This window comes from Aricia agestis, chromosome 6 (assembly GCF_905147365.1).
Source record: "Aricia agestis chromosome 6, ilAriAges1.1, whole genome shotgun sequence".
In the NCBI taxonomy this organism is placed as follows: domain Eukaryota; kingdom Metazoa; phylum Arthropoda; class Insecta; order Lepidoptera; family Lycaenidae; genus Aricia; species Aricia agestis.
In genome coordinates, this window is record NC_056411.1 from 19,169,602 (window position 1) to 19,182,466 (window position 12,865).

The window sequence follows — 12,865 nt, forward strand, 5'->3', positions numbered from 1 at the left end:
AGTGATCTATCAACGCACAGCCCAAACCACTGGACGGATCGGGCTGAAATGAGGCATGCAGGTAGATGTTATAACGTAGGCATCCGCTAAGAAAGGATTTTGATCAATTCCACCTCCAAGGAGTTAAAATAGGGGATGAGAGTTTGTATGTAATAATACTTCTTAACGCGAGCGAAGCCGCGGTCAAAAGCTCGTTAAAATATAAGCTAGTTAACAATTATTGAATACTTGCGAAATACTAGTTAAAAAAAATCAACCGCATTCAAAAATTTAAAAACATTCTAGCCAATGACAGCAAAGCGCGGGTTTTTTTATTCTTGTGCGTCAGATGGCTCTGGCATGTTTCCATAAAGCCAGAAGAGTTGTTACTTTTTCAACCGACTTCCAAACAAGGAAGTTTTATTTTTGGTTCAATTTGTGTACTTTTTTAATATGCATACCGGAGTCCCATTAGCGTTCCCCCAGTCGGCAACCACCGCAACCGAGTGGTTCTCCGAGATGGCGTCATGATGGATCCGCAGCAGGCGGCCAGGCGTCTTCACCTCCGGGAAGTTGGGATTCGGTACCAGCATCTTCAGGAATATCAGCACCCCAAGGGAGTACAGAGGAACTAATACTTCCTGGAAGAGAAATGGAAATGTCATTAGTACGTAGCTGCTTTGTACAAACTAAATAGGTCTTAACATCGATCTTTGGAAATGACAAGATTGTAATATAATTGAGCTCAATTAAAGGGACAAATAGCAATTGGTCAATTTGCCTTTTTGCTTTGAAGTTATTTTTTTAGGTTGCACTTCAACCCTCCAATATAAATTTTCTTTTCTTCAAACAACTTTAAGTTGTTCTTGAAGGCCAGTGCCGTGTACCCATTGATTTACGTCTGTGTGTACCATAAACTTGTGTGTACTGATAGTAACATCTCGCTTGCTCAGGCCTTTGTTTCTCTATTCCGCTAGGTATATTAACTTTATGGCCGTACCCTAATTCAACTACATTTATGCATTGTTACGTCCATTCTGATCGCTACCTATCAAAATTTAAACTAAATGGCGTCAATCACATCAACTTTCTTTTTAGATAAAAAAACTCACGGCAAGGGTCTTCCGGGTGTCCCGCTTCTTGAGGAGCAGGTTGCGGTGCACCGTGGCCCACAGCTGCGGCCAGAAGGCGGCGGGCGGCCGCGTGCCCATGGGGCCGCGGAGCCGGCTGCCGATCGCCACGCAGTCCGGCTCCTTCGAGCATTTTCTGCAACAATATACAAATACATAAGCACAGTGACATTGCGAGGCCCCGGGTGGAGGGTTTTAGCAAGGCCTTGGGCGGTAGGTCTTTGCGAGGCCTTTTGTCTTACGAAAAAATACCCCGGGCGATTGCCCTGTTCGCCACCCCCTAGGGCCGCCAGTCGCCACTCCATAAGCACTAGGTGAAGATTATAGTTATCACTTATCTAGACTAGAATTGGTAGGCAGCGCCCGTGTGTATAGTATGACAGAAACCATTTCGAGGTACTTTTGACCCCCCAAAGCTCAAAAATGGATGAGAATAACTTTACTTATTGCGATTTTTAAAGTTTTTTTTTCACCCTCATAAGTTATAGCCCAGTTTCTGAGTGGGAGAGATCAGGAGCTTATCGAAGTTTCACATGCTTATCCGATACATGGTCCAAGGATCATCTTTCTTACCAGACAATCTGGTTATCACCCTGTAACTTTCGTTTAAGAATTGGTACTTACTTTCTAGTTCATATATTGATTGATCATACTATATCAATTATCCATTTGGTATTGAAAATGTAAACAAAAAGGTCATCGACACATAGTTAGAGGCAAGTTATTAAGTTTAAGGGTGTAGATTGCGTAGGGAGTAGGGAGTAGAGACCGGAAGTAGCCACGTGACCGGGCAGGTGGCCGGCGCCGAGGGGGCTGGCCCTAATTATGTCCGGAGCCCTACGGAACCCTTTTGACTTTAATGCGAAGGGCAGAAGTTACATAAGCGAAGTTTTATATCATCGTTTATTAGAATTTAGTTAGGTGTCAAGTTAGGTTTTAGTTTTGTGAACTCTGTGAAAGTAAGATGGTCATTGGTGGTGACAATATGGTATTGCCAATAAAGCGTCAAATTATGCTGATTGCTATTAGAGAGATTGATTCATATAATAATAACTCCCACACCGGTTTCGGTGACGGTGACCGGTTTCATTGAAACCATGCCAGTTACGCAGGAGTATTTTTATACTGCCAAAGTGTGTGCACAGTACACAAGAGCACTCTCTATTCCTATACTTCCATAACCCAGTGGAACGGAAGACCGATACGACTGGCGAGAGATCAGGCGCAGGACCGACCTTTTACATGCCCATCCGACGCATCGATCATCTTACTTGTCAGACAATCAGGTGATCAGCCTGCATCGTCCTAACCAAACTTGAAAATAATATATTTCCAACACGGGAATCGAACCCACGACCGAGTCGATAGGCACTCTCTAAACCACTGGAGCACGGAGGCGTCATATGATTCATATAGTTAAATAGCGGATCACCATTATATTGGTAGCGTTTGCGTTAGGTCCACCTATGAATCAATTTCTAGGACAATAGATAAATATTATGTACACATAGAAATATTAGATTCTAACGCCGCTCTGTTGACCGTAATTAGGCGCATTAGGCGGTCAGGTCGCGCGGCCAGGTCGCTGCGGCCAACTAATTCTTCTATGATATATGTAGGTGCGCGCATTACGCGACCAGCGGCCAGCGGCCACGCTCTGGCCGCACGACTAACGAAAAACATCGCGACACACACGCGGCCACTTGGCCGCCGCGGCCAACGAGATACGGGAAGTTGTATGAAAATACTCAATGTGCGCGCACTGGTTGCCGCGGCCACACGTTTTTTGTATCCAGTATTCAGTAATATAATGGTAATATGGGGTTTTTTAGACATTCTCATATAGTTAAAAAGTATCTTCATATTGCAGAACGTCTGGTAAGTATGTGTGATATGATATTCCTTTCGTAAGCCTCTCCCGTAACAATGGATGAATCCAAAATTTTTTGGTCCTTTTTTTCATTATCTTTTGTAATAATGAACAAACTAGCGCAACAATTATTTTTTCTTCAACGTCCATTTTGGAGCACGAAGTGAATCCGACTGACTGTGGTCGCAGACGTGGCCGCAATGTTGGCCGCAAAGTGCGCGGGCTGGCCGCAGCGACTGGCCGCCTAATTTATGGTTCTAATTAGAAACATCTATTTTGTATATTAGCTTCATTAAACCATCAACCATTAGCCAGCTGCCGCATAACAATTGAAAATCTATTGCGTCTGCGATACCCACGATGGAGGTGCTACTAAGTTTATTTTGAAATACGTAGATACTTAACACCATTCGCGATCATCTGCTCCAATATCTAGGTCAATTTGTACGTAAATTATATCAATAAAACATATTTTTGAATTTTAAATAAGAAATCTATTAATGCGGAAATTCCCTTTTCATTGGTGATTTGAGGGGATTCCCCTATACATGCAATCTAGGTCAACACTCAACATTTAGTTGATTTACTAATGTTAGTCCACTTTTGCGATGGTGTGAAATATAACACTAAACACCCCTTACATCCATTACTAGCGTTAAATGAATTTGACATCATGATTCGTGACAAAGTTATGCAACCTGAGAACGATTCTCAAGCTTCGAAGGAAGCAAATACGCATTCGAGTAAGATAGCGATAGAAATTGAGATTCAACGCTTGAGTATCGAGCCCCTGATTTAGCAGGGTGTAACAAATCTTAGAGATAATACTTTAGGATACGTATAAGACCCCTGTATAGAGTTCACCGTGAAAGTAGCAGCGCTGGAAAAGTATATTTTCTTAAACTTTTGTATGGGCAGTTTTCATGATGCTGGGGCGCTTGCCCATACAAATCACAAAAAAATACTTACCCTTTAAGCGCTTCTACTTTCACAGTAAACTCAATGTTAGGCCTTAGAGACACATACACACACACACCCTTAAATGGCCGCTGTTAAGCATTTGTGTATCAAGTATCAACCCACAAAAAAAATGTTGAAATAGTTGAATGATGAATACAGTCTTGTTCTAAGTAGTCCAAAGAACATGACTGCATTCATATCTCAATACGCAATTTTTTGTAGGATGATATAGAAATTCTTAACAGCGTCCAAGTATTAGAACTAATTTTGTTACACATAGTTAAAGTTTGTCTGCCTGCAGCAGTAGCAGCCTTGTCCTCAGCTCGACATACACACTTCCGCATTTATAGTATTAGTATATGGATTAATTATGTGACTAATTAAGTCCACGTGCTGATGATGTCGGGCTGCCAATGTTGACGGGTGTCATGGCCGCCATACTGTGATAACACAATATACAGAACGAACCAGTAGGCCGACTTTCAAAATTTATAATTTTGACACAATAGACATAACTACCAGTAGTTCGACTGCAAAGAAACGGACAGGTTTCAATATCTGTCAAATTCGTCGGGTTTCACTAGGACCATGAACGGAATGTGCCTCGCGCTGGCTGATATAATTTATTTTTAAATATTTAAAATAAAGATTTTCAAAATTGGATTCTGACAATTTTAATCGCATGTGCCAAAACACAAACAAAAGAGGCACACGTCCAGCGAATATGTCATAGTTTTAAATTCGTAGGTAACAATTTAACAACCGATTTTCGTCATAATACGTCAAATTTAAAAATTTCAACATCAGTTCTAAGTCGGCATATACTCTATAATTCTGTCTACTCTGCTTTTGACTAGCTGGCCTGGCAAAACAATGTTTTGACACAGTATAAATTATTTCCAGAATCAATATAAATAGTAGATAAAAACCTATTCTCAGGCCTAACGAATATACATCCAAAATTTCATTAAAATCGGTTGAGCTGTTTTAGAGGAGTTCGCGCACAAACACTGTGACTCGAGAATTTGGATGTAGTATGTCATATTATATGATTTATATCATGTTCAGCCGTTCATACCATGCTTGCAGCGGTGCCACGTGTCAATTCGGCAATTTGTTTGAAGTCGGCCTACTGGTCTGTTCTGTCTATTGTGATGATAATCTCGCAGAGTGCGTGCGCGTCACACTACCTGTCATGTTAATGCAAATCATGATGGGATGGTATGGATTATAACATCACGAGCTTTTGCCCGCGGCTTCGCTCGCGTTAAGAAGTATTATTATATACAAACTTTCATCCCCTATTTTAACCCCTTGGTGGTGGAATTGATCAAAATATTTTCTTAGCGGATGCCTACGTCATATCATCTACCTGCATGCCAAATTTCAGCCCGATCGGTCCAGTGGTTTGGGCTGTGCGTTGATAGATCACCATGTCAGTCAGTCACCTTTGAGTTTTATATATAATATAGATATAATAGAGATATAATAGATATATAGATATAGATATAGATAGACTAGTTGCAGACTTAATAATTTTAAGAAGGATTTCGCAGAAGTTAATTAATATTTTAAAGTGCAAAGCGTAGTCTTACGACCGCACTCAGAGAGATTTGATGATTAATTAACTTTCATTTCAACAAGAGTTTGACAAAAAAAAAAGTAAAGCTTAAAATCTTCATTACTTAAAGTAAATTTTTGAGTGCACCATTCGAGTCTGGTACTCTCTCGTGGACCTCTTTAGCGACCAAACATTGCGCTTTATAATGGCCAAGTATTTTTTTCTTATTATTATCTAATACCTACTCGATCGATCGCAAAAATGAGTAGCTGCTCTGACCACAAAGCTAATATACCTAGCGGAATAGAGCAACAATCTCGAGATGTCAAACGAAACCGAAATTGGTTTTCGTCTGTGTGAAAAATATGTGTCCGTATACACTTACACAAGCATGATTGAACATGAATTCTATGAGATTAAATTGTCAACGTGCGGCACGTGCCGACTGGACGTCAAAAAAGAGTGCTGCTGTCATGTTTCACACGTCTCTTTTTACCACGCAGTGTTACTGATAGTGACATCTCTCTTGCTCAGGCCTTTGTTTCTCTATTCCGCTAGGTATATTAACTTTATGGCTCTGACGTAGGAAGTACGTAGAAGCATACGCAAGTCTTTATGTAATAAAACTTCCGTGCAACCAATTCTATTAGAAATAGCTGCTGTCCTGTGCAGGAAATTCCATTAATACGGCTGTCGCACAATTTGATCAGCTAAGAACTAATTTGCATGACTAATTTTGCGATACCCCCTTAATATTCTAGCTCTCAGGATTAGGGTTGTTGAGGAAGTGATTATGAGGAAGAGGAGGAGGAAGAGGAATTTTCACGCGCAAATTTAGAGGATGTGGATGAGGAAGAGGATATTTTTTGAGGAAGAGGATGCGGATGAGGAAGCGGAAGAGGAAGCGGATGAGGAAGTGGATGATAGGAAATTATAAATACTAGCGGACTCAACCCAAAAGTCTTTGTCCTGTCTGTACATAACTAGGTACATAGGTACATTACACAAAAATTAATTAAAAGGGCATTTTCCAGTGGACCAAACTATGAATCTAAATCATTCTCAAAACATACACACTAAAGAATCATCAAAATCCGTCCCACAATTAAGGTGGAGTTCAGTAACTAGTCTAAGAAAATTAGTTTCAAAATCGACGATCAGACCGAATAATTCGTCTAGTTTTGAAAGTTGGTACAGTTGTTCCTAAAGGTGTCCAGATGAATATACTAAAAGTCCCCGAGGGTGGGACAAGAGCCGGCGGTGGGGAAGGGGGGGAAAGGTCTCTTTTTCAAGGTTTTAGCTTGTGACTCGAAAATTATTTAAAATATCTCTTTAGTGACTTCTACCTTAATTATCTACATTACTATAAATTACGTCCAAACTGTACGTAATTTATAGTAATGTAGATAATTCAAGGTATAGGGTACGCTCGCACTGTTTTTCCATACAAACGTATTCCCCAATTTACTCCCTGGACAATGCGTTTAGACAAATGATTTTTATACAGTAAGTACTATGATCTGTTAAAGCTACGTTAGATTTTTTCTAAATTTACTAATAAATAAAACATAATGCCCCGTACCCCGCCAATCGATCGACCATAAAATAAATTTGAAAGATGTTTACGATAAAATAAAAACGTAGTGGTATAGACTCATTCTTCCTGAAGATATTTAAAAAGAATAAATTTAGATAGGATCAACTTTGAAGGAAGAATCACGGGAATACGTTACCTCGATTAACTGTACCTAGAGACAGATACAGCAAATCGGCGTAACGTAGTCCCCTGATTCCACCGCGCGCCGGCTCTTGTCCCACCCTCGGAGACTTTTAGTATATTCATCTGCAGGGCAATCGCGTTATTTTTAAACGTTTCAATTCAGGTTCACATTTGCTTTGGTTGTGGTTCAGACACCTTTAGGAACAACTGTACCAACTTTCAAAACTACACGAATTATTCGGTCTGAATTCCTTAATTTTCCCAAGCTAAACATACACAACAACGCACACAAAAAGAAAGATGAGTGAATGATACAATTCTCTGGCTCTGGCGTGTGCGTTGCCGTGATTGGATTCGCGACGCGCATGTGCAGTGAAATTCCTCATAAATTCCTCTTAAATTTTGAGGAAGCGATAGCGGAAGAGGATTTTTTAATTTTTATTTATGAGGATGCGGTAGCGGTTGAGAAACCCAAAATATTGCGGAACTTCCTCATTATGAGGAAGCGGAAGAGGAATCCTCAGCAACCCTACTCAGGATTAGTCAAAATTATAGGTTCCGTCAACAAGGAACTCTTATAGTTTCGATCTGTCCGTCCACGGTTTTGCTCAGAGAATATAAATCCTGCAAAGCTTTAATTCGGCATGAATGGTAAGTATATAAATTCTTAAAAATATATTTTTTATGGTACCTCCCCTACACATGATGATAATTTTCTTTCGCGTCCACCCGACCGTGTGGGCTGTCGTTAAATAAGTTTTTTAAAAATGTAATGAGTATTCATAGATCATTTTCCGATTTAGGGATCCATTTGTGAAATATGAAGTTTTAAAGTGGAAAAAATTGTTAGAGTCCAGTGTCCCCCCCTTCGACCAGCTAAACGGTTGCTTCTGGAAATGTGAAAAAATTAATGGGAGTAGGAAATATGATGAATTTAAAAGGAAAACTATCACAGCTACTAAAGACTTCATAAGTTTTTGAGTAAATTTAATAATCGATATATAAAAGGAACTTTTCGTTCAAATTCCATTGAACGTAACTGAGATGATGTTGTTAGTAGTGTAAAACACGTTATAAATGTGCATTCATTGACTACGGAACCCTATATTGGCCGGTTTTTTTTCACGTGGGACCTATCTGTCTGCTTATCAGTCCCGTAACCCGTTCCCTTGGAAGTTGGAACTCACACGTACGGAAAAATGATTGTAGGTTCAATGGATTCTGAAAACCACAATGGTCGAAGGTAGTAACTAGTAAGCTTTAACTCCGAATAAGATTCAATCTGTAGGTGCCCGGTTCTATCGAGGGCATTCGGCATTCGCTGAACCCCCGATACATGTGACGTACACATTAGCAACGTGACGGGGCACCTGCTATGGGATGTCTACGCACGTTTGTTGGCTAATGATCAAGACGACGTAGGACGTAGATGTCACTTATCACGCACGTAGAAACTACGAGAATTATACGCGATTTTATAAATCTGGAAACTTCATATTAAAGTCATTAAAATAGTGGAACTAGCACTTTCCTTGTTTGTATAATACTTTTGGCTGGCTTCACAGCTATTCGGGACACCCGGGTCCTGGACGCTGTGTCTTTTCCCAAAAAAGTGGAGATTTAGGAGAGCCTAGCCTAGCTACTAGCAAAGAGATTACTAAAATCTTTTTCATTCATGTCTTTTCACGCCGATAAAATGCTTCTAAACATCTTGCACTTTGCAGTTGTTTAAGGGTCTTACCTGCCACTATGTACTGTAGGACTCAATTTACACCGCCGGTCGCGGAATCGTGTCAGCTTGCACTAATATCCATACTAAAATTATATGCGAAAGTGTGTCTGTCTGTCTGTTACCTCTTCACGCCCAAACCGCTGTACCGATTTTGCTGGGTATGGAGATACTTTGAAAGGACATAAGGAAATGACATGATACTCTTTATTCCGGTAAAATGTACGGCTCTCGTGGCCAACGAATTTTGGCGCAACGGCGTTGCAGGCTAATTATCTAGTAGTAAAGTTATGTAGTACACCGCGACTTTCTCTAGAATCGGCAATTTTTCCAAGCGTAAATCGTCATCAAATTCCCTGGCCGCCTGCCACGGTGCTTCACGTCTCATCTGATACAATATCGACAGGAATTCGCCGGCTGACCGATTCCGATGAAATCGCCAAGTTTTATGCCAAAAAATATTTGGGGGATTTTTATTTTGTGGAGTGACTTGGCGAATGATAATTGAGAAGGCATAAATTATAAGTGACCATTAAGTATGTTATCGAAGAAGCTAACATGGTGAAAAATGTTATATTTAAGTACTTTTAACGTGATGCAAGTTAGATTTCAGGTGTAACATTCCTTCGGTATGCAGTTTTCCTTGCCCAGGTCCCATGGCATAAAGAAGGACGTGGACTTTAGTCGCTAAACCTCGAGCGTACCGAGCCAGAGGGAGTCATACCCCTGCTACCCTCCCCCGGGGGTTGGAGGCCTTATGTATTTTCCCTCTTCCAAAAAAGTATGCTATCAAAACCTACGCTTCATAAGGCCTACTTAATTTAGAAATGCATCTACGCGTCACGTTGTGGTCTGAATCAACCCTTAGATAGGACGCGGCATTCCAATTCGTTCGTTCGATTCTCAAAATGGTTACATTGTAGGCCTCCAGGCTTGTAACCATAACATTCGTAGCCTAGTTAAAATGTACTTTGGAATTTAGTAATACCCAGTTACTAGGTAATTATCATAGCTCATTATTGTTATTTTTAGGGTTCCGTAGTCAACAAGGAACCCTCATAGTTTCGGTCTGTCCGTCCGTCTGTCTGTCCGTCTGTCTGTCCGCGGTTTTTCTCAGAGACTATAATAATAATAATAAAGCCGTTTTTCCATGCTTTACACACTTTTTAACTTAAATAAAATATGTTTTATACTTATACAAAAAACTAAAAAAAACAATATTTTTATTAAGACACATTACCCCTATTATCCTTTTTATTTTTCAGTTTATTGGCATGGCTCCTCTTCGGATAAAGGCCTCCTCTCAGAGACTATAGAACCTACAAATCTGTAATAAGGCATGAATGCACATATTAATGATGCCGACAAAATGGTTAAGAGTTCAGTGCCCCCCCCCCCTCCCTCTAGGTACCTATAACTTTTTAGTTTTCGATTAAATTCTTTTGAACGTAACTGAGATGATGTTGTTAGTAGTGTAAAACACGTTATAAATGTAGGTACATTTATTGACCATACAAAAATTATCAAAAACTAGCGGAACCCTATATTGCGCGTGGCCCGACACGCACTTGGCCGGTTTTTATTTCATATCTTAATAGCATTTTCCATGAAGGCACATATCGTTATGTTATGATTGTTATAGTTTTATGTGCTCGTAAGTCGATAAGCAACATAATTATATTTAATCATTGTTTTCATTATTCCCTTTGTTGGAAAGAAGTTCCTTATCGTGCGTTCGGCGTAAAGGGGGCTAGACAGAACGATATTTGACCTCGACACTTTTTTATTATTATCTGCATGGTAGGGGCAGAGGGCGTTGATTGTATTCCTGTGCGTCAACTAGATGACATTTTTGGAGAATAAATAGCGATGCGTTGTTATTTTTCCTGGGCGTTAATAGATGGCGTTTTTTTAATATTTTTTTAAAGTGTATATGTATTTGTACGTGGGAGAGCCATGCTTTGGCACGAATGGGCCGGCTCGACCGGAGAAATACCACGTTCTCACAGAAAACCGGCGTGAACCGGAGGCCCAAACCCCTACCCTATTCTCTATTCCCTTCCCTTCCCTTCCCTTCTTTACCCTCCCCTATTACCCTATTCCCTCTTAAAAGGCCGGCAACGCACCTGCAGCTCTTCTGATGCTGCGAGTGTCCATGGGCAACGGAAGTTGCTTTCCATCAGCGGACCCGTTTCCTCGTTTGCCCCCTTATTTCATAAAAAACAGGTTTTTTGAACATAAAAAATAACTTCGTTCCAGTTCGTCCCATTCGGGTATCCCTATTCCCTTAACACCTTGTTATAGATGATAATTAGTTAATCCTTAGTAATCAAACTATGAACTCGACATTATAAAGGTGAAAAGGAAAAATATTTTTTCACATTTTTACGGAACCATTTTTGCCGGAAAACTCGCTCTTGGCCGGTTCAAAACAAAACCACTTTAAAGTAGAGCTCATCACAAAACCAACTTATAAAAGAACTTTACAATGTTGCTTTCATTAAAAGTAACTTCCCCTTTGTTCGTCGCACTTGGCTGTTGTGGTTCACAAACTGACAAATCTACTTTTGTATGTTTGGAGGCACAAAGAAGGCTTAAAAATAATATTATAGATACGAAAGTCTGTCAGTCTTAACCGCAGTAGATGCCAATTTGTACGTATAAAGATGTAAGATACTTGTAGTTACGAGACATAAGACATAAAACAAACATAGAATGACTCTTTTAGAATGACAAAGGGGAGTGTTCAAAAGAGTTGAAGAACTTATCAAGAGCGGAGTTCCGGGCAAGTATTATTAGAGAAACTGATTCCTAGGCAGTTGCCAGACCTTTGAATTCCATCAGATTATACCCGAAACACACCGGCTTGGTATAACCCGATTAAATATCATCATCATCATTATCATCAGCCTATTGCTGTCCACTGCTGAACGTATTACCTCCCCAATAGTTAAATTAAATAAATAAAAAATGCGCTCTAAAAACATAAATAAAAATCGGTAACTAGCATTCTAGGAATAACAGGCTCAGTTTTCTAGACATTGTAAATCTAGATCGTTTAGTCCGCCATTAGGGTAATTTGGGCCACGTGCAAGATGGAGATAAGGGCTCGCCCTCTGACGTCACACCTCGGCCGGCGCTGGGGCGACGACACTTTGGTACTTTCGCGGAATTTCGGAGGTGGCTTTAAAATTCTTTGGATGATTCGAGTCATGTTTGGTTGTGAGTAGGTATTAAGATGGTCCGAGCCACGGAGCTAATACTAAGAGGAGGTGTTGTAATCAAGTTTCCTTATGAAACGACGCGTGACAATTTGCGGGGTGAGGGGGTGTCAAGCTCCGCCCACTTCTCAATATTTCATCTATCGGCTAAAAGCCAAACTACTAGCTTAGGTCGATGTTGATGATGAAAATGACATCTAGTGTAAGATAGCTGAACTACGTTACTACGTAGTACGTAGTATGAATATATTGAAATTTAGGTATGTGACTACGGAATACTCTTTATTTACATAAACACAGACGCAACAAATAAACAGCGACATAATATAAAGTATGTTTCTGAGAGAGATAAAGAGGAGGTACCTTTTTATTTCGTATCGTTCTTATAAGTATATAACTTATTATATATTAGCTTGGCCGAATGATAAGCATTATTTGATTGGAACAGCTGAAATGTGCAATTGAATCGATTTTAGCTTCTACTTGCAGTCAAATCTCTGACGCTCCATTACCTAGTAGAAAATATCGCCCTATAAGATAGAAAGCGTACATACAGAGGACAATTCTATGGAAACAAAGATACTCAAAATTGAGGTACTTATAACTTGTTGAGTATTAAACTCTGGGTTGTTAGTTGTTACCCATAAAATCCATAAACCCATAAAGTCGTCACCACAATTCGTACCAAGGTCGGC

General features: G+C 40.0%; 1 protein-coding gene across 2 annotated transcripts in view; it reads right to left on the minus strand.

Moving 5' to 3' along the window:
- LOC121728337 (cholesterol transporter ABCA5-like) overlaps nucleotides 1-12,865 on the minus strand; it is a 49,999-nt gene that overhangs the window by 14,208 nt on the left and 22,926 nt on the right. For both annotated transcript variants that reach the window (XM_042116497.1, XM_042116496.1), the window contains exons 2-3: nucleotides 1,092-1,245; nucleotides 441-620 (exon numbers count right to left, since the gene is read on the minus strand). In XM_042116497.1, the coding sequence (XP_041972431.1) occupies nucleotides 441-620; nucleotides 1,092-1,245 (334 nt within the window). The remainder of the gene's footprint in view (nucleotides 1-440; nucleotides 621-1,091; nucleotides 1,246-12,865) is intronic.